The 26,810-nt window shown below is 38.9% G+C and overlaps 2 protein-coding genes across 22 annotated transcripts in view; both read left to right on the top strand.

Moving 5' to 3' along the window:
- Tent2 (terminal nucleotidyltransferase 2) overlaps window positions 1–22,243 on the top strand; it is a 51,786-nt gene extending 29,543 nt beyond the window's left edge. For 6 of the 21 annotated variants that reach the window (XM_087625688.1, XM_087625674.1, XM_087625668.1 and 3 more), the window contains 5 exons: window positions 7,111–7,154; window positions 12,871–13,007; window positions 17,128–17,219; window positions 19,559–19,638; window positions 20,858–22,243. In XM_087625688.1, coding sequence (XP_087481814.1) covers window positions 7,111–7,154; window positions 12,871–13,007; window positions 17,128–17,219; window positions 19,559–19,638; window positions 20,858–20,932 — 428 coding nt within the window. In that variant the 3' untranslated portion in view covers window positions 20,933–22,243. 21 annotated transcript variants of the gene reach the window in all.
- Window positions 22,244–24,155: 1,912 nt separating this feature from the next.
- Cmya5 (cardiomyopathy associated 5) overlaps window positions 24,156–26,810 on the top strand; it is a 97,171-nt gene continuing 94,516 nt past the window's right edge. Inside the window, 1 exon segment of the mRNA NM_001433255.1 lies at window positions 24,156–24,356. Coding sequence (NP_001420184.1) covers window positions 24,217–24,356 — 140 coding nt within the window. The 5' untranslated portion in view covers window positions 24,156–24,216.

Genomic DNA, 26,810 nt, shown 5'->3' with positions numbered 1-26,810 from the left:
GGCACTCAGTGCTATGAGTTTTCCTCTTAGCACAGCTTTAATTGTGTCCCATAAGTTTGGGTATGTTGTACCTTCATTTTCATTAAATTCTAAAAAGTCTTTAATTTCTTTCTTTATTTCTTCCTTGACCAGGTTATCGTTGAGTAGAGCATTGTTCAATTTCCACGTATATGTGGGCATTCTTCCCTTATTGTTATTGAAGAACAGCTTTAGGCTGTGGTGGTCTGATAGCACGCATGGGATTATTTCTATCTTTCTGTACCTGTTGAGGCCCATTTTTTGACCAATTATATGGTCAATTTTGGAGAAAGTACCATGAGGAGCTGAGAAGAAGGTATATCCTTTTGCTTTAGGATAGAATGTTCTATAAATATCTGTTAAGTCCATTTGGCTCATGACTTCTCTTAGTCTGTCTACGTCTCTGTTTAATTTCTGTTTCCATGATCTGTCCATTGATGAGAGTGGGGTGTTGAAATCTCCTACTATTATTGTGTGAGGTGCAATGTGTGTTTTGAGCTTTAGTAAGGTTTCTTTTACATATGTAGGTGCCCTTGTATTTGGGGCATAGATATTTAGGATTGAGAGTTCATCTTGGTGGATTTTTCCTTTGATGAATATGAAGTGTCTTTCTTTATCTTTTTTGATGACTTTTAGTTGCAAATTGATTTTATTTGATATTAGAATGGCTACTCCAGCTTGCTTCTTCTGACCATTTGCTTGGAAAGTTGTTTTCCAGACTTTCACTCTGAGTTAGTGTCTGTCTTTGTCTCTGAGGTGTGTTTCCTGTAGGCAGCAGAATGCAGGGTCCCCGTTGCATATCCAGTTTGTTAATGTATGTCTTTTTATTGGGGAGTTGAGGCCATTGATGTTGAGAGATATTAAGGAATAGTGATTATTGCTTCCCGTTATATTCATATTTGGATGTGAGGTTATGTTTGTGTGCTTTCACTCTTTTTGTTTTGTTGCCAAGACGATTAGTTTCTTGCTTCTTCTACGGTATAGCTTGCTTCCTTATGTTGGGCTTTACCCTTTATTATCCTTTGTAGTGCTGGATTTGTAGAAAGATATTGTGTAAATTTGGTTTTGTCATGGAATATCTTGGTTTCTCCATCTATGTTAATTGAGAGTTTTGCAGGATACAGTAACCTGGGCTGGCATTTGTGTTCTTTTAGGGTCTGTATGACATCTGTTCAGGATCTTCTGGCTTTCATAGTTTCTGGCGAAAAGTCTGGTGTGATTCTGATAGATCTGCCTTTATATGTTACTTGACCTTTTTCCCTTACTGCTTTTAATATTCTTTATTTTGTATGTTTGGTGTTTTGACTATTTTGTGACAGGAGGTGTTTCTTTTCTGGTCCAATCTATTTGGAGTTCTGTAGGCTGCTTGTATGCTTATGGGTATCTCTTTTTTTAGGTTAGGGAAGTTTTCTTCTATGATTTTGTTGAAGATATTTACTGGTCCTTTGAGCTGGGAGTCTTCACTCTCTTCTATACCTATTATCCTTAGGTTTGATCTTCTCATTGAGTCCTGGATTTCCTGTATGTTTTGGACCAGTACCTTTTTCCGCTTTACATTATCTTTGACAGTTGAGTCAATGATTTCTATGGAATCTTCTGCTCCTGAGATTCTCTCTTCCATCTCTTGTATTCTGTTGGTGAAGCTCGTATCTACAGCTCCTTGTCTCTTCTTTTGGTTTTCTATATCCAGGGTTGTTTCCATGTGTTCTTTCTTGATTGCTTCTATTTCCATTTTTAATTCCTTCAACTGTTTGATTGTGTTTTCCTGGAATTCTTTCAGGGATTTTTGTGACTCCTCTCTATGGGCTTCTACTTGTTTATTTATGATTTCCTGGAATTCTCTCAGGGATTTTTGCGATTCCTCTCTGTAGGCTTCTACTTGTTCTCTAAGGGAGTTCTTCACATCTTTCTTGAAGTCCCCCAGCATCATGATCAAATATGATTTTGAAACTAGATCTTGCTTTTCTGGTGTGTTTGGATATTTCGTGTTTGCTTTGTTGGGAGAATTGGGCTCCGATGATGCCATGTAGTCTTGGTTTCTGTTGCTTGGGTTCCTGCGCTTGCCTCTCACCATCAGATTATATCTAGTGTTACTTTGTTCTGCTATTTCTGACAGTGGCTAGACTGTCCTATAAGCCTGTGTGTCAGGAGTGCTGTAGACCTGTTTTCCTGTTTCCTTTCAGCCAGTTATGGGGACAGAGTCTTCTGCTTTCGGGCGTGTAGTTTTTCCTATCTACAGGTCTTCAGCTGTTCTTGTGAGCCTGTGTCTTGAGTTCACCAGGCAGGTCGCTTGCAGCAGAAAAGTTGGTCTTACCTGTGGTCCCGAGGCTCAAGTTTGCTCGTGGGGTGTTGCTTATGAGCTCTCCGTGGCCGCAGCAACCAGGAAGATCTGCACCGCCCTTTCCGGGAGCTTCCCTGCACCAGGGTTCCAGATGGCGTTTGGTGTTTTCCTCTGGAATCAGTAGTGTGTGCAGAGTGCAGTCTCTTCTGGCTTCCCAGGTGTGTCTGCCTCTCTGAAGGTTTAGCTCTCCCTCCCACAGGATTTGGGTGCAGAGAACTGTTTATCTGGTCAGTCCCTTCAGGTTCCGGTGGTGTTGCGGCCCTGCTGCTTGCTCCTGGGCCCTCCTCTACCCACTGTGGTCTTCCTTCCCCCGCCTCCCCCAGTAAATAATTAGATAAGTAATCATCTAAAAGTAAATGATTATTATTTAGCTTTCTGAAGGTTTAAAACATAATGTTGCTGTGAGTAAAACAGGTGTTCTATATGTTGAAAGATTAAAAAGACCATAGCATTTCTTATGATGCATGTTAGCAGTCAGTCACAGACTCACATATTTCAGGAAATCACTGATCAAAGCTTCACAGGAAAATTACTGAGAACAGATTCTAAAGACAATCTAAAAATAAGAGCTACCAAGATAAAATTATCAGTTGGGTAGAAATAGGAATATTATGATTGGCTAGCATGTTCCTGGGCAGAAATTAGTGACTGCTTAGTATTGAAAATATACTCTTTGGCTGTTAAAAAGTTTTGATAAATCATTATGGAATGCTTATGGTGCAACTTTGTAGTAATCTCACTGTGTCAAGGTATTACCTAATAGTTTTATATTGAAAACGAACTTTTGTTATATTTTGTTTCCTTTGAAAGATAAAATAAAAGATACATTAAAATCCAAAATTCTTAAATAAAAATGAATTATATAGCCAGATTTTTTTTCTGAGTTTCTGTTGTTTTTGAATAAGATATTTTTTTAAACTAGAGAACTCGTTTAGTCTATCATCATGTTAGTGTTTACAACTGCCTGTTATAAATGCATCTACTTCTTCTTTAACCCCTAAAGTTAAAAAATCTCTAAGGTTGTAAGGCAAAGAAATTGATGAATGATATCTGTCATGATTACTTTTCCACTGCTGTGACAAGAACAGCATGACTAAGATAACTTGTAAAGGAAAATGTTTATTGGGGCTTACAGTTTCAGAGCTTGAGAGTCCATGATGGTGGAGCAAAGGCTTGTCATTGAAACAGCTAAAAACTCACATCTTAATCCACAAACTTGAGGCAGAGACATGTAGTGGCATCAAGTCTTTTAAAAACTAAGAACCCCCCCCCCCCAAAGTGACACACCTCTTAGTTCTTCCCACGTAGTTCCACCAACTGAGGACAACATTTAGAAATATGAATCTGTGCTCACCACTCTCATTCATGATTATAATGTATAATGCTTTTAGTTCAATTCAAAAAGTACCCAGCCTTTTCCAGTCTCAATACTATTAAAATCTTAAGGCCCAGTGAGACTCAAGGCAATCTCTAAGTTGTACTCCCCCTTAACAGTTTAAAGGCAAAGTATACACTTCCTACATATAGTGACACAGTATATATTACCATTCCAAAAGGGAGGAGTAGGAATGGGGACTGAACCAAAGCAAGACTAAAACCCAGCAGGACAAACTCCAAATCCTATAGCTGTGTGTCTGATGTCAAAGGCCTCCTCTTCCCTTCCAGCTTTGGTGCCTGTCACATACCTTCTCACACACACACACACACACACACACACACACACACACACACACACACACACACCATTATATTCCTCATGTGTAGTTCTCCTTGGCAGATGTCTCTTGATTCTGGTATCTCTAATATCCTGGGCTCTCCAGTGAAATCCAGGCTTCGCTTTTGATAGCTTCATGAATGGCCTCATTGTGCAGGGACTCTTGGGACACACTTGACCTCAGCAGGTCAGCTTTCCTGCACTAACCTTCTTAAAGCATGCATCCTTCTGTTTCTAGAGCTAGAACCATGTGGAGAGCACTGCTGAGCTTGACTGCCTGCCTGGGATGGAGCCAGTGTCCCTTGAATCATGTTTGCAGTTTTTCTTACTTGTTACATTTTCAGGAACAGAAAATTCCTTAGGCCTTTCTTTTTCTAAGTTGTAAGCTTAGCTGGTTGGGGTCTTGCCCTGGGAGCACCCTTCCTTTTATTCTGTTCTGTAGCAAACTTCTCTTTAATCTTCTCATCTCATTCAGCATGGCCTTGGCTCCGGCATCAAGTTTCCTGGTGTTCATTTTTTCCTTTAGCTGTATGTTTATATTTCTATTTGCTCTTCATATTCTTTTCCATTATAGACCTACTACATAAGTGATTGCCGATAGCATCAGGTCAGAATTAGACTGAAATCTCCTCTGCCAAAGAAATTAGTCTGTTTCTTTTCTATTTAGCCTCAGGAGAAATCTTAGGACAGGAAAAACAGCCTCATTCTTTGCCAAAACATCACAAGAATGGTCTCTAGTCTCCGAAACCTCTTGGCCTGGGCTTTCACAGTCAACGTAACTCTCAGTCTTCCAAGATCCTACAAGGATAGCCTATTAAGATATACTTAGAATATTAGACCATTTTCCTGGTTCTCAGTTCCAAAGTCTTCCATATTCCTCTAGAACCCCCATATGATCAGGTCTGCCCCATCAGTAGCTCACTTCTTGGTACCAACTTCCCTCTTAATTATTTTTCTATTGCTATAACAAAAGACCATGACCATAAGTTAAAAGGCAACTTAAAAGAGTAAGCAATTAATTGGGCCTATGATTTTAGAGGGTTAGAGTTCATGATACTGGAGCAAAGGCATGGTAGCAGGAACAGCTGAGAACTCCTGTCTTGATCCATCAGCAGGAGCCAGACAGAGGTCCCCCCCACCCCGTGACGCATCTCTATCAAAGATATACCTCCTAGTCCTTCCCAAACAGTTACTCAAACATAAAAGACTGTGGAAACCATTCAAATCTTCTAAATCCCTTATTTTTAAAGGTTCTTTGAATGACTCTAAGCCCAATTATTGGTATTTTTTCCCTTGTCATTTCAAATAGTGGTTCTAGAATGTGATAAGCAATTCTGTGGTTTTTTAAAAAAAATTTGTCTTCATTTTTTGTTTTGTAATTTAATGTATGAAGTATTTAATGGAATTAAACATTAAATTTTAATGTTTTATTTTACTTTTAAGTAAATTATTTAATTTTAAGCACACTGGTTCCTAGTAAGAGATTCACAAGGTTATTTCTGTATTATAATGAAATTTATTAGGAAACCATTAAAAGTTTTATAAAAATATCAAGACATTCAGAATTAAAGTATCTGGGTCTGAGTTTATGGAAGGTTTTAGAGAATGGTGCATGTCTGAATGCCTCTGGGGAAGTATATATGACTGTGCGTGTATATAACATTAATCATAAGGGTGACTTTGGTAAGTAGACAATTACATATTTCTCTTTATAGTAGTCTCATTCATAATCTGCATGTTCATGTTGCAAAATTGTTAGTGTAATTTTCCCAGTTAGGAGTGAAGTATGTGAAAGGGAAATGTAAATGTATAATCCTACCCTGTACTGTCTGCTTTGTAGAAGTGACAGTTGTCGGCCATATAAGCTGGTCATAATGGTTAATTACATGTCTGTAAATGGAGATCATTTAAATTTTTTTGCTAAGTAGCAAAGTATTAGGTATTCTTTGTTACTAAGCTTCAATTATACATAATGTACTCCTTTTTCTTAAGTACAAACTTTATCATATCATATACTTTATCATATACTCTAATACATGTCTTCATCTTGGAATTAAAGCACTTATATTTTATCATAGTCCATATTTTAGAGTTGCATCGTGAATAACAGGTATCTTGTCTTTTATGTCAGATTTATGATAACATGAGATTTTTTTTCTTCATATTTAATAAGATTGGGTTTGCTCAAAATTCATTGAGTTGTGAACTTCCTGGGGATGTAGTTCTGTTGGTAAGAGCTTTCCTAGCGTGTGTGATGCCACAGGTTTTATTCCCAGCATCCAGAGCAGGTGTGGCAGTGCACATCTGTGATTCTTGCACTTGGTAGGTAGAGGCCAAAAGGCCCAAAATTCAAGGTCATTCTCACCTAAGTAGTAAGTTTGAGGCCAACCTTGCCTAAAAGAAAGAAAGAAAAATAGTCTAAATGAGGGTAATGAGTTTCTTGTGATATATTTTATTTTTATTTCTAGGGTGGTTGTACATCTCATGATTTAGATTTCTAATCTTTACTGAGATGTTCTTTAAGCAATGTTATTATGTAGCTGAATGTGACTTTGGTTTTGATTTTTAAATAGCTCCATTTTCTTATAACTTTAGTCTTGCTTGTTAATAGAACTTAAATAAGGGACAGTGATGATAACTGTTCTAGTGATACAGGGACACTGAACTCACTCTTAAAATGACCTTTTTTGATAGTCATGCTCATGTTAATGTCCATTCAAAATCTGTAGAATTCTGTGTTGCCTATTTTGTGTTTGATATTTAATTGAATGACATGTGTGCCTTTGTTGGTGGACTCCTACTCTAAAACCTTGAGGAAACATTCATTTATATATAGGAAGGTACATAGTTCATTAACAAAATCTTAAGTGGTCAATTTACATGAACTAAAAATGTAGGAGTTAGATTCCATGAAATACACGAAAACTTGAATTTTAGTGTCAACCCTTGTCTCATACCTGAGGCAAAGCTGACAAAAGTTTGCATTGTAATATGAGTCATGTGAATCACAGAAGCTGTAAACTTTTTCTTTTTATAGCCCTACCTGAACCCATCCTTCCATCCCTCCAAAAAATTTACCCAGTAAGTGTTTCTTATAAATTATCATAATATATTGTCAATTATGTATGGGGTTATTATATGCAGTATTAATGTGAATATAAAAATTATAAAGCTAAATACGTAATAACATTTTCTATGTAGACTGAAGTATTGGCCTTGAGAACATTTAAATAGCTTGTTCATGTTTCTAGATTATTGTGTTACTGTTTGGTCATCTGGCCAGTTATGTTGTTTGAATTTTTCTCGCATGATATGCATGATTATCATTAATACGAATCACATACTTGGTTGGTCAGGGCTCATTGGGTCTTACTCCAACTCTTCATACTGTTTTATATAATTTTATAGTATTTGTGTTTAGTTCTTGATAATTTTTCTTTACTCTGTCATCATAGCTCATGATTTGTTTTAAAAATAATAATTCAGCTGCTTCTCTAGAATGTTTGGACAACCTTCTAAAACTTCTGAAACCATATAATGTTGGCCTGCTTCATATGTTATGTTATGTATTTCATGCATAAAAGATTTTTTTTTTAAAAAGCGTGATGGGCATATTGCAAAGGAGAGTATCCTATGCAGCTGGTGTGCTTGGTATTCAAACAAGTTCTTGTTGTACGTGTGTAAGTATGCTTGACATACAGCTTCGTTGAATTGACTCTGATAGCTGAGGTATGGTAATAATCCTTGTATTGTGGGATGCTGCCTAATAAAGGTTTCAGAAGTAGTGTAGGGGTCCCCCAGTATCCTGTGGGTCATCTATAAAAACAGACTATGTAACCTCCAGCATCTGGCTGTTTTGTTTTTTAGAACAAACTTCTGCTAGTGAAGAATTAATTCTAGTGGGCTTTTAATACTGTTAGGAATCAGTCTTTATGCTCTTAAATATGAAAAATGAAAATATCAAGTGTAGAATGAAAAGTAGCTTATTTAACTTTTTGTCATTCGTTTTTAAATGGTAGCAATAGTTTCTTTTTATTTTAATATACTTTAGGGAATATACAAATCTGAGCATTCCCACCATTTCTGGGGAACAGCAGGAAGCTCCAATTACATGAATTTAATGTTTTGTGATGGCTAAGAACAGCAGTCAGCACCAGACTTGAAAGTTAGCCACAAGCATCCTTCAAAATGAAATGTCATAATAGCAAGACAGGTAAACCAGCGTAACAAGTGACACTGCCGGGGAAGTGGCTTGTTATATTTAAATGTTTTCTTCCTTCCACAAATACTTTATGCTTTAGTTTATACTGAATGATCTAAAATAATATTTATGTGTTCATTTTATTGCTTCAGCTTTATTTTTCCTTAAGGTTCAGTGTTTGATGTAAAAAGAGTGATATATTTCATCATAAAAAGAATCCAGTACTTAACTCTAAAAGACTTTCAGTTGGTTATGGTGGCACACACCTGTGATCCAGTACTTGGGAGACTGAGCCTGGAGGATTGTGGGTCTGAGATTAGCCTGAGCTATAAGATCCTGCTTCAAAAAACAAAAACAATCTCGTACTGTACATTGAAAGTACATGTATGGAGATCTCACTTGAAATCCTGTGCTATGTGAAATCCTCTGTACTAACAGAAACATCCATTTATGTGCTGTGCTCAGGGGCGGAGAATGGAAGACGCAGTAGACATACTCTTTTTTTTTTTTTTAAACTAATAAGCACCCGTGTGTGTGTGTGTGTGTGTGTGTATGTGTGTGTGTGTGTGTGTGTTTCATTTTTCTAATTGACTTTTCCGTCATGACAGAGTCCTGGTTTCTGTTTACATTCACTTGTGCTTCTATAGTTTCCATCCTTCTGTTGCTAACGATCCTATTTCTATAACTGCAATGAGTAAATAATACTAACTTAGTCTCACAGCTTTACAGGATGCTACGTATACTTGATAGGGAAGAGACACATAGGTAGCCCTGGTATGTGGGAGACAGAGGCACACTGTGACAAGAGAAAGCAAGTTGGGCCAAATTACAACAAAAGAAAAAAACGCCACCAATAACAAAAACTAATTGTAGAATCCCCTAGATTGAGGATGGTTTAATTTGCTTTCAGATGGGCTTAGGTTGCCATCTTAACTACTTAAATTACATTATTCCATTTGCTGTAAGATTGATGTTCATGTTCATAAGAATTTACTGCCCCATCTTATGTAGGATTTACTTTATATAAAATCTATTAACTGGTCAGCAGAACATTTTTTCAGTGGTCTATCTGAGAGAACAAGCAAATTACCTTGTTTCTCACTAATAATAACCACTTTTCTAACTGCTAGAAATAGCAAGTTTTGTATGAAGTTTAATTACTCTCAAATAGACAGCCTTGTAATGCGATACCTATGTTAGCGATAGAAAGGGACTTTCAAGGGGCTGGGGATTTAGCTCAGTAGGCAAGTGCAAGGCCCTGGGTTCGGTCCTCAGCTCTGGAAAAAAAAAAAAAAAAAAGAAAGGGGCTTTCATAATTGGTCAGGTCATCTAGTTGTAAGCGGGTGATCCAGACTGGTTTCCCCAGTTATGTGTTTCCTAGGGAAGGTTTGCTGCAGCACTCACTAATATAACTGTACTTGTATATTTTACTTTATTTGTACATGACTTCTATTCCTATATGAACTTTCAAAAAAACTTGGCAAATTCTTAACTTACACATGACTTAATTTCTAATTTGTTACTTTACAACGAGATACTTTCTATTTTTCAAAGGTTACAATTAAATGTTTTTCCCCTTTTTTGTTTATGTTTTTCTGTTTAATTTTTGCCTTTGACACCACCTCTTACAAGTCCAGGTTGGCCTTGACCTTGTAGAATGTACCATCAAGGGCAGCCTTTTTTACTTGGGTTTTGAGGACTGAATTTATGTCTTCAAGTTACTGTCACAGTCCCTGAGTTAAAACAGTTTTGAAAATTGATACATTTGAGTTCATTTATGATACTGAATGTGACAGAAAAAGGATGAGAGCTAGAAAACCAGCATTGCCTCCACAGCGTTGTTAGAGTAGAAGAGGGCTGCTAACTGTTTCTGTTTAACTTAGGGAGGAGCATCTGAAAATACAGGGCTTTGTTCACATGGTGTAGCGGCTCAGTGTGTTTTTGTGGCTCAGGGTATTGATAGGCAATTACAAAAGGACTATCAGATATTTCTCACGATTCATCTTTAAATTTACTTTAAGCTGGCATTGATTGATGAAAGAGAAATGGCAAACTATATCCAAAAAAGTCATTTGGAAAATACTCTCACATATTAGAAGATCATTATATATTTTGTCTTTGAAATTCAAAATAAGAATTTTTAAAACTGTAAAAAGGAAAACCTTCCTTATTAAATGTTTATCTGGAAAGTTTATTCTCAGAGACTGGATTTGGTTAAATTGTTTTACTACTGATTGATTCTAGTCTGTACTTTAAGGCTTCTTTTCCCTTTGAGTTTGTAGTTCTCCTTATGTTCTCTAACACATTAGCCTAAGTTCTTTACCTGTTTATCAGTTAGAATCGGGTATATTTTTCTTAATCCAGAGAATCTTTCCACATGTGAATATTTACCCCAAAACTGAGGATTTCTGCAGATAAATTCCTATTTGTAGCTTCTTTTAGGTGTGATAGGGTATTTGTTTTTTCTTTCCTTTTTTTTCTTTTTGAGGGGAGGGTTTTTTTTTTCTTCAGTTTTCTCTGTCAACATGATATAACTCATGTATAAAGTCATACCAAAAGGAACAATAGAAGTATTTTAGTAGAGTAGATCTCATATCTCTTTAGTTTTAAACTTATAGCTGATGATCTTTTACCTATAAAAGATCATTTTTATCGGTAATAGATCAAAAGGAGACAAACACATTGTCTCTACCCATAGAAGCATGATAGAGACAGTGCATTTGCTCTCCTTGAGGCTCTGTGGTAAAATAGAGCTGCATTTCTGTCTGCCCACACTTCTGTCTTTGCTGGTCAGTTAAGAGTTAGCTTGAGTTAAGTGATACAGCACTCTCTCTACTGTTAGACATGTAGACTAAACCTCTGCTGGCTGTGCCTGTGACTGGAGAAAGGTGATCACTCACTGTTATACGACAGACTTTCCTGCAGAGCTACAGCACACGCACATCTCACACGTACATCTACTAACCCCTGAGAGGGAGCCCACAACTACCAGTGAGGTCCAAATGGGTTTTGATGGGGTTACATCTAGGGGTATGAGTGAGGGGTTACTCACAGGAGCAGAAATGACTCAAAGACAGCTTCATCTGTCTGTGCAGCTTGCCTTGTCTGAGTGATTCTCTGTGGTTTTGTACGTTGGGAAGAGAGGGTCCTAATTAATCCAGTCAGTTTCAAATAGTTCCTGAAGCTATTGAGGCATTCTATTTTCTGTCTAAAAGGAGCTTCCCTGCAAGATCAGATGTATGTTTCAATCTTGTTAGAAACTGCTACATAATTATTATTAAGTATTAGGGATGGAATTACGGATAGTAACACAAGGGAACATTTTAATTTTTCTTCCTTTGTTTTTATTGATCTCTCCCCACCCTGAGAATTTCAGTCAGTGGTACATTGTCCACTTAGATATTTAGGTAAAACCTTTTTTTGGTTTTTAACCGTGTAATTATTTAGCTGTCACCAGTTGAAATGGTATCTAAGGTATTTCAGAATTAAGAATGTTATTCTAGTTTTGTGCTGCTGTAGTCCTTTCCCAGATCCCTTTTAAAATGCATTTCAAATTGAATAGCAATAAGGAAAAAAAGAACCGTTTTTAATTCTTAATGGTACTGTGATAATTACCTTAGAATGTCTTTTGGGGGAACAGGAATGAAGTTTGCAAAGGTGACTTCTATTATGCATAAGGCCCTGATTTGAATCCCCCCTCCCCCAACCCCAGCACCACATTTAAAAAGTGGGTGTGGTGGTGCATGCTTATAATCTCTCCTTTGGGACAAAGAGACAGGAGGATCAGAAATTCAAAGTCATTCTCAGTTACATAGTAAGTTTGAGACCAGCCTGGGCTGTAGAGCCTGCATTAAAAGAGAAACTTTGAATATATATTACTTGAAAATCGCTCTCTTCATTTACTATATTTCAGTCTAGACTTGCTGAAAGAGGAAAGGTCAGATAAGAAAACAAATATTTTAGAACAGAAAGTACCTATTCCTATTTTTTTCTTATAAACGCCTTATTTAGCCCTAGTTCACACACAGCTAAGCACTCCTTTGTGAATTACTCTGATGAAAGTCCGGTGGATCTTTGTCATTTGTATGTATTCTCTCTTCTTTCCCTTCATCCTTTCAAGTTTAGCACACGGAACATCTATCTTTCTACTTTCCTTAAAGTATAACAGCAAAATCAAACAGTTTTGAAAGTCTCAAAACAAAAACCAAAACCAAAACCAAACCGTTCATATACTTAGGCTTTTGTGACATTTGAGAAGAATGTTAAGTTGGAAAAAGCTGTTCCTTTGCACTTGATATCTCCTTCATACATAAAGGACGGCCTTTTACTGTAGAAACAAGGAGATGTATTTATGAACATATGTCATTGAGGGGAATCATGATATGTATAATATAATTTGACTCACATGTGAAATCTTTTGCTACCATAATGATTTGCTCAAGCCAAGCATTCGTTTTTCATATACTTTTTACCCTAGTTCGGGTACTGATGAGGTCTTTAATGAAAAAGAATTAGAAAAAATTTCTAAATAAGGCTGGATAAACTCCTTAATATACATTGTAAATGGCTTTGTGCTTCCCTTTTTTCTTTTGACAGGAATCTTTTAGTACTTCTGTACAGCTGCACCTTGTTCATCATGCCCCATGTAATGTTCCTCCTTACCTCTCAAAGAATGAATCCAGTCTTGGGGACCTCTTACTGGGCTTTCTTAAATACTATGCTACAGAATTTGAGTAAGTAAAACTTTATATATAAGTGAGTTTCTAGGCTTACTCAGAGGCTGTGTGTATTATTCAGTGCTGTGAGTAGGTATGTGAGTTATAGTCTAACAGCTAATAGCAACTAAGATTTCCACGTTGTATTCTTTGCTAACGAAACACTCATAGTTTAATTAGCCTCGTTTTACGATTTCGTTTTTTTATATATATATGACTGGTGTATGTTTGTACATGTGTGGGTACAGTGCTCATGGAGTCCAGAAAAGGGAAACAGAGTTTCCCTTTCTCTTTTGTGAATTGCCTAGTATAGGCGCTGAGCATTGAACTTGGGTCCTCTTGAAAAATAATATAAGCTCTTAATCTTGAGCATCATTTCAGCTTGAATTTTGTTTTATTTCATTTGTGATTCTACTTTATGTTGAGGACTCTCTAGTGGGGCCTGGTGGGTCTTATGTTTGAGTTTTATGTAGATGGTATGTAGTTCGAACATCTGTTTGTAGGAATTTAAAATTTATAGTAAAAAAAACTCAGCCAAGACAAACTTGGAATTTTTTAAATGCTTGATCTGAATGAACATTAGAATGAAATGCAAATTTAAGAAATACATCAGGTAACCATGATGAAAGGGGAGTCTTCATTGACAAAAGTTATAAAACCATGAAACATGAGATATAAACAGATTTTAAAGGCGTAATGGTTGTTTCTAAATTTACTTTTAAAGATGCCATAATGGATATTGTTTATAGTGTTTTCCTAGTATCCAGTATGTGCTAAATGATTGCTATGTGTTTCTTTTAATCATTGCAAAAATTTGCCAAGTTTAGGAACATGCCCATAACAACACAGCTCACTAGTGGGAGAACTGGGATTCAAATTGAAGTCACTCTGTGTGGTGTGTGCGTACATGTGTGTGGTGTGTGGGGTGTGTGTGTGTGTGTGTGTGTGTGTGTGTGTGTGTGTGTGTGTGTGTGTGTCTATGTAGAGAGGACAGGGATTGGTTTGGATATGTTCCTCCCTTGCCCTCATCTGTTCTTTTGAAAACATTCTCTCACTGAACCTTGAGCTTACTGATTTGACTAGGCTGGCTACCCAGCAATCCCTCTCCAGGGCTCAGATCATAGGCAGGTGCTACCACGTCTGGCTTTTAAACATGTTTTAATTTACATCGAGTTATTTATTTACTTTCTTATTTTGTGTTGGGGTTGAGGGGTACATGTGTGCCCTGGTTCATGTAGATCAGAGGGCCATCTGTAGGGTCAGTTCACTTGCTCCAACATGTGAACCTTGGGGATAGAATTTGGGTTGTCAGGTGTGGTGACAGTGTCTTTAATCCACTGAGTTATTGCTGCTGGCCCAGGCCTGACTTTACATACTTGCTGGGCATCTGAATTCAGGTCTTCACACTTGGGTGGCAAGCACTCTACTCCATGAGCCATCTCCCTAACTCCAGCCCCAAGTGTGGAAGTGAGAGGACAGCTCCTGGGAGTTTGTTCTCTTTTTCCACCATGTGGGTCCCAGGAATAAAACTCAGGTCCTCTGGCTCGGTGGCAGGTGCCTTTACAAGCTGAGCCATCTTACTAACCCCAAACCCATTTGGAAGTGTTACGAGAAAAGATTCACAGAAGAAAAATGTATTTGTTCTTTGTGTAGGTGCTTTGTTGGACTGGCACCAGAAGCTAGATGGGAAGGCTTTTGTGCTAGTTCACATTAAGAAAACAATAGCATACTGGGTCAAAGGATGCTAGCTGTGTTGCTAATGTTTGGGAAAAGATTTTAAAACTTCCTCATATGTACCTTTGCCCAATGTATTATTTTATACCAAATAATTTCACATAGTTGACTGTAGGGAGCTCAGCCAAGAATGGTCACAATAATGAATGAGGTTCCATTCGACAGAATTCTGGCAATTGCTAAAATGTTTATAAGCATTTCTTCTGAATTTTATTCAGCTAAAAGCACCCTCTTTACTTGAAAGACAAAAAATTAACTGTCTGCTAAAGGATGTTTGCATATTTACATTTTGTAGTTTATATGCCATTAAAGGTTACTGTTTGTTTTTTGGGTTTTTTTTGTTTTTTAAGTCAGGTATGGTAGCACATGTCTGTAGTGACATTGGTGGGGTCTGAAGCAAGGACTGCTGAAGTAGAGTTAGGGGCCAGTCTCAGCAGTATAGCCACACCCTCTTAAAACAAAATAAAAGGCTAGTAAAGTGGAGTTAGTAAAAGTTATCATTGGTTGAGGTACTGTAAGCCAATAGGCTAAAAAAGATGAGGCAGGAGGATTATAAATTTGAGGGCAGTCTGGGCTGCAGCTTCTAGCATCAGCTATTGTGGGGTATGTATTTCCAACACACACACACACACACACACACACACACACACACACACACACAAGACAAGGTGGAGCTGGAGAATGAGAATTTCAGGGATGTCCCTGACTACATGATTTTATAAAGTGATATAAATGTAACATTGTAATGGTGGTTTGTTCAGTATGTAGTGATTTTTCTCACTGTATTGTTATTTTTAAAGAAAATCTTGGAAAAATTTGTAGTAATGGAACAAAGTCATTTTTCTGTTTGGAACTGTAAGCAACAATCAGTTATTAATGTCTTCCCTAGATAACTCACAAGATGTATATATTTTGTTTTATAGATGTGTACATTTAAAACCTTAAAGCTCCACACTAGTTGCCTTCCCCATATCCACTCCCTGGCCTGGGTTCAAGGTCTTGCTCATGCCAGGCAAATACGACTAAAGCTCTCTGGTCCTTGGTCTTTGGAGACCAGGTCTCTCAATATCCCAGGCTAGTTTCCAGTTTTCAGTCTCCTGCCTCCTCTTCTGAGTTCTAGGGTTACAGGTACCTGCCACTGCGCTGTTCTGCACAGCTCTTGATCAAAGCCATAATAAAAAACTATGCTTAGAGGACAGCAAATTATTTCTTACATATTTAAAAATGAAAATCTTTTTTCTAGAAACCTTCCATAAATGACCCATGATTATGCTCTTAGAGACTTTGTCATATATGGAGCAAGAGTTGGTTGAGTGTTGGTGAGTCCCAAGACATGGTCTTTCTCACCTCGTTGTTAGACAAAGGCAATACATTTGGCAAAAAGATTTTACCTCATTCTCAAATTTATTATTTTTTGAGCTCATGTACATTGGGGTGCTTCTTGGAAAAATGAAAAATGCTTTTATTGTAGTAACTTACAAATATAAATAAATGTTTATAATCTTTAAAGACATGTAAAATTAGTAGACACTATAGAGTGGATATGGGTTATAGTCAAATAGATAGATGAAATTGGCTCATTCAGAGTATTTCCCTGTTGGCTATGAGGCATAGCTCATTTAGAGCTTACCTAGGGTTATGAAGTGTAGGTATTATTTCTAGCACTGCATAAACCAGCACTTGGGAGGCGGATGGTAGAGGATCAGTGTGGACAAAATTGTTTCACTATCAGGGATGTGGGGTACAGCTCAGTGAGTAAACTGCTTGGCTAGGGCTTATGAAGCACTATTTATGAGGTTCTGTTTCCAGTACTGTATAAACTGGCACTTGTGAAGTCGAGGAAGGAGGACCAGAAGTTCAGGGTCCTCTTGGCTATAAAATTCAGGGTCAGCTTGGGCTACGTGACTTCCTGTCTTAGTTAATTAATGCTGCTTCTTATATAAAAACAAAAAACATTTTGTTTTCTTCCTTGCTTCTGTTAGCTACTTTCAAAATTTCTCCCAAATCCTATAAAGTGTGCCTGAAGAAAATTAGGCAATGTTACTAGAAAAAGAAAATTCCATGAGATTACCTCATAACTGATGAAAAAGTTTTGTTTTGGTATTAGGAGTAGGCAGTGTGTTTGTGTTTTACTTACTTAAGCTTTAAAGAATCATTTTTGTACTATTTTTCGTAACTAAAAGAGTATACAGATTCTAGTATATACTGAGGAACTAGTTGAACCATGAAAGAAGTATCTTGTATCCTGGAACTGAAACTATTTGGAAGAGGTATGCAGAATCACACGCGGTAACATACATGGAGAATGGGCTGAGGGGCAGAGGAGGCAAGGCCTAGTGTTCTCTCAGGCAGTCAAGTCAGTTTCCCTGATTAATAAAAGAGGAATTCTGTTGCCTCCCTTCAGCTGGAATACTCAGATGATTTCAGTCCGTGAGGCCAAAGCCATCCCAAGGCCAGATGATATGGAATGGAGAAATAAATACATCTGTGTTGAAGGTAGGCTTTGCCTGACCACTGTCTGCCCTCTAGTCACCATTTACCATCGTGGAACTACTAATTCCAACTTGTAGTTCTGTTAAAGCAATGTATTTATGTTCTAAGGTTACTTACATATCTACCTTTACATTTTTTTAATTTGGAAAAATATATAAAGTTCCTTTGTGGAGAAATGCTAAATGTGAATTTGTTCATTTTAGTTGTTAAGATTTGAGCAGTTCATGCTTTCTTCATACTAAATTGACTGAAACTATATAATTTGTGATACATATTATGAAGTTGATTTAACTTTAAAGATGATCTGAAAACAATTCTATTTTCTAAAATGAGTTTACATGTAGTTAAAATATGTTCTTAATACACTTTCTTTGACTCAGTGGGAAACTAATCCCCAGAGTCCCTCCTAACAGGCTGGGCCATGAATTGGATCTCCAGCACTACTTGTGCTCCTGACAAGAACAGTAAAATTGCTTTCATAAATAAAAGTTGAAGATGTTTTCAATCTTGAGGTGAAAAAGAATAAAAATGTCAACATTTATAGTAAACATTAGGTTGAGAATATTTGTTATTATTATTAAGGGTTTCTCTGTACAGTCCTCGCTGTCCCGAAACTTTCTTTGTAGATCAAGCTGGCCTCAGAGATCTGCCTGTCTCTACCTCCTGAATGCTGGGATTAAAGGTGTGCACTACCACACCAGGCTGATCAAGAAGGTTTTAATCAGTCAATCTCTCTCTCTCTCTCTCTCTCTCTCTCTCTCTCTCTCTCTCTCTTTCTTTTTTGCAACATTTTAAAAGGGTGCTTGACTATTGATTTAGATCTCTGGTGTTTGGTTTGCTAATGTTGCACAGTGAGTGTGTATTAGTTACCCATATTCTTTTGAAAAGTAAATATTTTTATAAAGTGCTATCTATATATGATGTGGTTCAATATAGTTTGATATATAGCTTTTTTCTACTAGAATCCAAAACACAACAAGAAAAGGTCCACTTCAACAGTGTAGTGAAGTCTTGAAGCATAGCCTTTCTGAGTAGTACAGAATGACTAAAGGGACCTGGATGGGGGGTGGTCCGCAGGTAAGGATTCTTGCCGCCAAACCTGCTAACCTGCTGGAGGTCTGTCCTCAGGACCCACACGGCTGAAGGAGAGTACTGACTTCCTCAAGCTGTCTTCTCACGCCATATGTATTCCTTGCCTGCATCTACACACACATGCACACACCCATAAAACCACAAAACAACAGTTGTCAGAGTTGTGGGCCTGCTTAGGTTCATATTTCTTCACTTTCTTCAGGTTTTCCGCTTATCTACTTTTCTCTCAAGCAACTCAATTGATTTTGCCCTTCATTCCCCCTTTTCAGCTTTAATGCTTTCAGTTTTTACAAGACCTTTCCTTGATCTATGTATCTGTCCACCTACCTCTCTGACCTCTGCTGTGTCCAGTGGGTGAACAGGCATGGGCTGGGTGTAGACAAGGAGATAGCATGTATCGGGCACACAGAAGAACTTCGTTTCCTCCTGTCTTCTCTGCTTGGAATTTTTTCTCTTCATTGCCAGATTCCTCATGGAAACTGTCCTCACCAGATCTCTCTGTAAACATCCATTCACACCAAAACAGGCTGCATTGCCTTTCATTCTCTTTAGCATTGAACTTCTACTCCAGTGGCTCTCAACTTGGGGGTTGCAACCCCTTTGGGGGTCCCCTAAGACCACCAGGAAACAGATATTTACATCATGATTCAACAGTAATGTAAATAAATTTACATAAAAGTCATGAAAATAATTTTGTGGTTGGAGGTCACCACAACATGAGGAACTGAATTAAAGTTGCAGCATTAGGGACATTGAGAACCACTGGTTTACTTGAAGGTTCCTGACTTTTTCCTCCTGAACAAGATCAGCTTTTAAATTAAAACTGAGTTTAAGCTTACTCCTGTACCATCTGATACTGTGACCCTCTCTTAGATGGAGTACTTTAGTCTTTATGTAACTTGATTCACCTATGGATTGAAATCAGAAGAATGACTAAATTTCATCTACCTTATCAGACAGCTCATAGCTAGGTCAAGTTTATATGTGTGTGTGTGTATATACACACATCTAGTAAAAATACTAGACGGAGCCATATGAACTTGCTGTCTTATAAATCAAAGGCCATGACATACTGGGAATTTCATATAATTGGACCTAATCTAAATATGTTCTTGAACTGTTGTTCATTACTCATGGTAGAACACTTGTCTAGCATATATAAGATAAGGCCCTAGGTTTGATCCCCAATTCACTTTAGAAAAATGAATCCTATTGTGCTAATTTTCCCACATGTACATTTCATGACGCAGAACCTTTTGATGGAACTAATACCGCCAGAGCTGTGCATGAGAAGCAGAAGTTTGATATGATCAAGGATCAATTTCTAAAGGTAAAACAGTGTACCATGTCGACTCTAAAGATGTTAGTGGACTAGTGTGCAAGTTAGGAAAAGTAAAGTCACTAATGTGACAGTACAAAGAATTTATGACTTAAATTTAGATGAATTTTCCTCCAGAGAGCTAACACTATTTTTCCTTTATGAGTTTCACTTTTGTGGAAACAACACTTTTAATTGGGAGCTTATTAAATTCACAAATAACTTAATGGACTATCAATGGATTCAATGGACATTTTTTAAAATATCAGGGCATTTATTATAGAGAAAGGATTTGATGTGTGAATCATGTCCTTTTTCCTTTCTGCTATTCCCATCATGGCATTTGATCTTAAGTATATTTTGACAGTTTATTTATTATTTTTTGTTTTGAAATTTTAAAAGATGTATGTGTGTATGTATGTGTTTGTGTCCACAACATTCGTTGGTAGTTTTGCTAGGTGAGGTACCTGTTTGTGATGAGTGTCAGTGTGAAGATGCATTGACAGAAAGACATCTATAAGAACTGGAAGTGGAGGGAGAGGTCAGAAAATGGGTACACGGCAGATAAACTGTTTTCATTATTTGGACACACAGACAGACTTTGATGTAATTAAAATGCAAATAGTGTGTTGTAAGTTCTCTTCAAATTAGGCCTTGCCTTACATAGCACAATGGAGCGTGGCTTTCTGTATGGCTCACTTGTTCTTGTAGTGAGGGAGCTTCCTGTAGGTTACTCAGCTGTAAAACAGTGCTTTAGTTACCTGACAACTATTTGCGATAAGACTGCAACCTGGAGTTAGCATATGAATGAGAATTTCTCAGGAACTTTCACTATTTCTCAGGGTAAATACTAAGTTTTATGTTTACGCTTGCCTTTATAGAAATACTGTTTTTACTCACAAAGCTAGAAAACGTCATTTCCCCCCTTAAATTCAGAGTGAGACTTTGCTATTTTAGCTGAATAATTTAATCTATAAGTAATGTTGTTATTGTCACATAGGTTTTTGTGCTACCTGTATGCCCATTTTAAAAAATAATAGAATATTAAAGAATATTTAATAATTGTTTCTTTTCTGGGAAAGAATTACCTTGGGAACTAAAAATAAGAAACATAATCTAAACTCCAAGTAGCTAGAATCACTACTAATAGTCTGAACTCTGTGAAGTCAGTCCTTTGTTCTGTGTTTAGTTTGTATTCTAAGATTGATTTTTTTTTCTCCCCCTTTCCTAGTCATGGCAGAGATTGAAAAACAAGAGAGATCTGAACAGTGTTCTACCTTTGAGAGCTGCTACCCTGAAAAGATAACTGGTCTCTAATTCTAAAATTCTTCCAAGAAATAAAGAACAATACATACGTCATAATTCATTTGCTTACCTCCATCATGGTTTTTTTAATGGTCTTGTTTTCATGTTTTATTTTTAAAAGGACATACTTATATAAAGATTGCATATTTTATTATGACATTTCCTAATAAACTCTTTGATTTAAAAATGTATTTTTGAAAATGTTTACATCAATGATTAGTAGTATTATGGCATGACTTTTCAGCATAAAATATATTTTGAGAAATTACCTGAACTAATAAGGTTTTGATATATTCTCAAGTACTTGTACCACATGCTTATACTGAAGAACTCTGTGGAGTTTTGCAAAGGACCTAAGTAATACATACTTAGTGTGCCTGGCTGTAGACAGTAGTCCAGCTCAGCTCTAGTCAAGCCAAGATTCAAGTCAGCTATTCAGTTACTTGAAGCAAGCGAAATCTTTCATTCAGTGAAATCACTGTGGAGTCTTGAAATACTGGACAATTGCCTTAAGTCTTCACTTGACTGACCGCTGGGACAGACTGTCTGAGGTGTGTCTATATTAGTGTGTTTTCAGCACTTCACACCTTCTTTATAGACTCTGAAGGCTGTCTTAGAGTTTGTGTTGAAACAATACATTTTGCACTGTTGTAATGGGAACACTAACAACAGTTAGTGACTTGTTTATGGACTGTTTGAAAGTCTCTGACTTAAATATTTTGGAAAAAATGTAGTTTCTTATGTTTTCTGAGAGCACAGTGAATTGTGCACTGTTGCTTCACCTCCGTTTTCCTGGTTTTATTTTCCTCATGATAGGAAACAGAAAACTGAAACATCGAAGCTAAGGTTATTTGTGGAATCCAATGTCTGTAGATTATAATCTAAACTGGAATTTTTAGGCAGTAAGCCACTACAAAGTGTTTTAGATAAGACAATAAAGTTATAAATAAAAGTTTAATGTTTTTACAAAAATCTTTTTTAGTATTTCTTTTCCACAGGAAAGCAGTAGTTCAGATCAAGCTATGCTGTTTAATAAATTGTTGTTAGTTTATGTAAATACTTGTAAATTGGTCAATACCTGTATTGTACAGTTAAATATAAAAAGTAATCTTGAAGGCGGTTTTAACTTTTTCAAAGATTGCAAACTTCTTGTAGGCCTACAGGGGTACAGTTTGTACCACTAAACTATTTTTTGCAGACCAATTAAAAAACTAAAACTTTCTCTTTGACTTACAAAGGGTGCATATTTTCCTTTTTCTTTTTAAGTTTAAATTTTCGTATGCTGTCAATGGAATAAAGTTTATATCTGGAATTGCTGAGGTGTTATCTTTCTGTGAACGTTGGTTTTGTACCGAGATTGAGGCTGTGGTTATCTTAACCGATCTGAACCTTGATTGTTTAATCCAGAGTCCCTGGGATGAAGTCATCCATGGCTAGCCGCCAATCACATTATTTCTCTGCCATAATTAGGAATAGAGCTTTCTCTATGGGTCAGTTTTTTAGATTACTGATCTGTAGTACTTTTGATGTAAAAATTTTTTGTATGATTTTTTTCTTGGAAAAATTTCTAAGATTTATTCCACACTATGCAGCGCTTTCTCAGAATGTATTGAGTATGACAGTTCAGCGTGACCCCAGGTACTGTTTGTAAGTCATAGTCCCTTGGGGATGGCTGTTCAGCATTATGGCATTAAGAAAGCCTCAGACTCTGCCACAGCGTGGGCTCCTGCATTGCCACCACGTTGTGACAGCCGATCTGTTGTGACAAATAGGCCAAAAAGCTGATGAATTTTATCCTGGAACTAAGGAGCCAGCACTTAAGACCATGCGGCAGTCCAGTTGGATCAGGGAAGAGGGCTGTTCATATATGGTGAGACAGGCTTTTTTTTTTTTTTTTTTTTTAATTTATTTTCACGGATGGGATTGAACTAAGCCTGGGTCTGCTAGGCAAGTGCTCCACCCATTGACCTATTTCCCCAACTGGAGACTTGGAAGTCTTTCCCATTTCAATTTTGTGTGAATGCCACAGTTTTTGTTTGTATGTGCTGTTAAAATATTAGTATTATTAGGGGCTGGGGATTTAGCTCAGTGGTAGAGCGCTTACCTAGGAAGCGCAAGGCCCTGGGTTCGGTTCCCAGCTCCGAAAAAAAGAACCAAAAAAGAAAAAAATATTAGTATTAAATGTGTGGACTCTGTATATAATTCTAAACGTAAAGGTAGTTGAAGTAGGGTCTTGGCAAAATTGGTAAACGAGGTGGCTGCCGATCTACACCAAAGAGTGTCCTGGGACACCCAATGTGCAGCATTCAAGCTGGAGTAACTGGACAGTAATACTCTGATTTCCCACTTTGTTTAGCAACTCTAAGAATCTGCAATGAGTAAAGATTTGGAGATCTAGCCAAACGTCTTTCTCTGGAAAGAATACTTTCTAACCCTTGTACTGAACAGGCCTCTGCCTTCTCAGAAACATTCGTAGCTTATAAGAACTAGGTGGTGTGACAGAGAAACAGTCTCCTGGGTATCAACACATTCAAAAGACTGCTCGAGTTCCTGGAGAGGAGCAGTGAGTTCAAACCTGGAGGTTTCAGAGAAAGGCAGTGATCTCCAATAAGTGAACAGGTGAGCCTTTCAGGCAGAAAGAATTCATTTGATACAGTGTAAATACCCGATTTCTAAAAGTGGATTAGTCAGGATTTATTCTCTAGGAGGATCTTGGGCTTTAGTCCTAGAGTAGTGATTGAGAGGTTAAGCACTGGCTTTACTTGATCCAATGAGATCTTGGTCCCCTCAGGAGCTGCTGGTTTGTTTCCATTGTCACCATACTGGCATTGGGGCCTTAAGCTATCTACAAACCTGCACCTAACGTTCTCTTCTCAGGAAGAAGGGAAAACAAGACCCTGGCGAGCGCTGCCTTTGGCATGAAGCATCCCTCAGCCCAGCCCGAGGTGTAAGAACCACCAGGTCACTGGATGGAAGGCCGGGCTGGTGGGTCGTTTGACGCCCCTGGGCAGCCCTCAACACTACTCTCCGCCCTGGCCCCAAAGGCCGCCGAAGGTCTGCCAAAACGGGCGGGGAAGTTGGCAGGCGACAGGAACCAGGGGAAGCTGAGCCCGGGCGGCTAAAGCTCCGTGGCGAAACTTTCTTGACGCCTTCTATTTAAAGGCTTGGGCGCCCCCACCCCGCGCGCCGGGAACCCAAGCAGCCGCGCGGGCCGGGCAAAGTGCAGTCAGACGGAGAACACCGGGCGAGGCGTGGGCAGCTCCGACTCCGGCCAGGACAGGCGCGATGGCGAGCAGCGACAGCGGACTCGCAGCCCAGGGTTTACTTGGATGGGGCGCGGAGGAAGAGGAGCCGGAGACAGAGGAGGAGTCGGAGGGCGAGGGGGAGGAGACGGCGGCCGAGTCGGAGGAGGAGCCCGACGCCAGGTAGCCAGAGCCCGTACCACCCAGGGCCTAGCAAAGTTGTCCACCCTACAGGTGTCTCGCCAGGCCGCTGGCCACCCCCAGCCTTTTCCTTTCCCTTTCCAACCTCAGGAGCGCATTTCTCCCCGGTGCCAAGCCCTCTGTCTGGGGCGCGGCGCCTTTTTAAAAACTTGAAGGTAGAAGGTTCTTGCTGTCAGCAAGAGTGACAGGTCGCCTGCAGCGAAGTTCACAGTCTGCCCCCACCCACACCCCACCCCCGCCTCCCAGCTCCTTGTGACTTGCTCATTTATTCTTGGAGACTTACTTGGGGTTCTGCCTATCCGCAAAACTGTGCTGGAATCCTTGCGTCTGGCTGCCCGCCTTGAATCAATCTTGCCTGCCTAAGCTTGGGGAAGGGTCTGCGGTCAGAGAAGGCGCAGTCCATTACCTTGAAAGGTGTGGCAGCCTCCTCGAGTTCTAGCGCTGGGCTAGCTTGCTGTATGGGAACTATTTTTGGTGCAAACATCCATACATTCCTTAAAGGAAAGACTCATGAAGGCCAGGTGTGGATGCCTGCCCTGTGATTCCAATAATAGAAAGGCAGAAGCAGGAAGACTGTGATTTTCAGACCAGCTGGGCTCTCCTGGGAGGTGTTTCAGCAACCTCTGTCCTAAAAGTCGCTCTGATCCTAAATATCTATCAATAAGGCGAGTGAGATTAGATTAGGTAATACTATATGCATATGTGCGTGCGTGCGTGCGTGTGTGTGTGTGTGTGTGTCTGTCTGTCTGTCTATCTATTAGGACTCTCTCCACTTAGTCCCTTCTCATCCAGCCCTAAGATAAGAATAATGGTATGTTTTGTTTTATCCTCAGCATGTGTCAGTCAAATGGTATCTCTTCCTGAGTACTCCTCTCAGAAGGCCTTGGCGGGTGGCAAGTGAAGGTTTATCGTTTCAGAATGCCCAACCAAGGCCAGAATAGCTCAGGTTGAAGTAATCCAAGAGTAGCATTGAAGGCAGGGGAGATAGCTCAGCTGGTGTGGTGCTTGCCTCGTGTGCACAAAGACCCAAGTTTAATCCCCAGTCAATCCCTATGGTCAGTCCTTGAAGTACTGAGGAAAAGCCCAGCTTGGTAGCTTGTGCTTGTTTTCTGTGGTAGGGAGCTGGAAAGAGACAGAATCCCCGGGCTCACTGTGCAGTCAGCCTCACCTATTTAGTGAGTGCCAGGCTGGTGGCGATGGCTTTTTCTTTTTTTTAAATTGTATGTGAGGAATAGGTCTCCACATGCATATATACATGTAGGGTACCGCTAATTACAGAAAACCATCCGTTGGAAATCTTGAAGCGTTAGTTACATTCTTTTATTTTTTTGGTTCTTTTTTTCGGAGCTGGGGACCGAACCCAGGGCCTTGCACTTCCTAGGCAAGCGCTCTACCACTGAGCTAAATCCCCAACCCCCGTTAGTTACATTCTTAACAAGCAACTACCAAGAAGGAAGCAAGCTCTGCCCTCAAGAACTTTGAGGAAAAAGATAGGAACGACGGGTTTCTGACTACATGCTAAGGAAGTCTGTGTGCTAAAGACTGAGTGGAGAATGTGAACACTGCTGTGGGAGGTCGAGCGTCTAGAATCATGGAGTACTGGCTACAGACTGGATATCAGAAGATGGGCAGGAGATGTATAAAGGAAGGGCAGAGGAGAGGTGCCTGTGGGGAGTGGGAGAGGGAGTAGGAGGATCAGCCACTCCCAGGTTAGAGGAGAGATTCTCATGGTGATGTGTGGGACGCTCATATTCTTGTCTAGCCGTTATTTTCCAAGATAACGAGAAGCTCATTTACACTACAATTGGGTTGTCTGTAGTTTTAGGCACCACTTCTGAGTTGCCCTTCGCCCAAAGCTAAGCCCTTCTTAGTAAGGATTTAATGCATCTGAGGTAACCTCAGCCTGTTCTGACCACAGACAGTAAAGTATCCACTGCAAGGAAATGGGTCAGAATAAGCTGAGGGGAATAAGGCAGGTGATGGAGTCCTGGAAAACTGTCCATGTTTGAGCCAAATGGTAAGTAACCCAGCAGGACTTGAGAGCACAGACCACAGTTTGACAGGCAGATAGCAAAGTTGAATGTCAGAAGAGAATCTATGAAGAGGCAACATAAAGAAAGAGCTTGGGCCATGATGGGGAACTGGGAAGGCATTGGTAGCTGTGATTAGGGTCCTGTAGCTGTCACGCCCCTGTGGTCAGGAATCAAACTACTTGGTTGTGTGTGAGATTATAGGCATGGCCTGAAGTTCCATGTTCCCCCGAGAGTGGAAGTGAGAATTTGGAACAGGTTCTAGCGGATAGAAGGTGAGAGTCACAGGTCAACCTTCCTCGGACACAGGAGTTTTATTACACTCAGAAGAGAGCCTTATTGTACAAGCATTTACCTGTGTGACTTCATGTTAAACCCCAGCAGGATGAGGAGACCCTTATCTTGT

The sequence above is a fragment of the Rattus norvegicus genome, chromosome 2, assembly GCF_021556685.1.
Source record: "Rattus norvegicus strain SHRSP/BbbUtx chromosome 2, alternate assembly SHRSP_T2T, whole genome shotgun sequence".
In the NCBI taxonomy this organism is placed as follows: Eukaryota; Metazoa; Chordata; class Mammalia; order Rodentia; family Muridae; genus Rattus; species Rattus norvegicus.
Note: the sequence above shows the minus strand (reverse complement) of the source record. Positions and strands in the feature narration are given on the sequence as shown.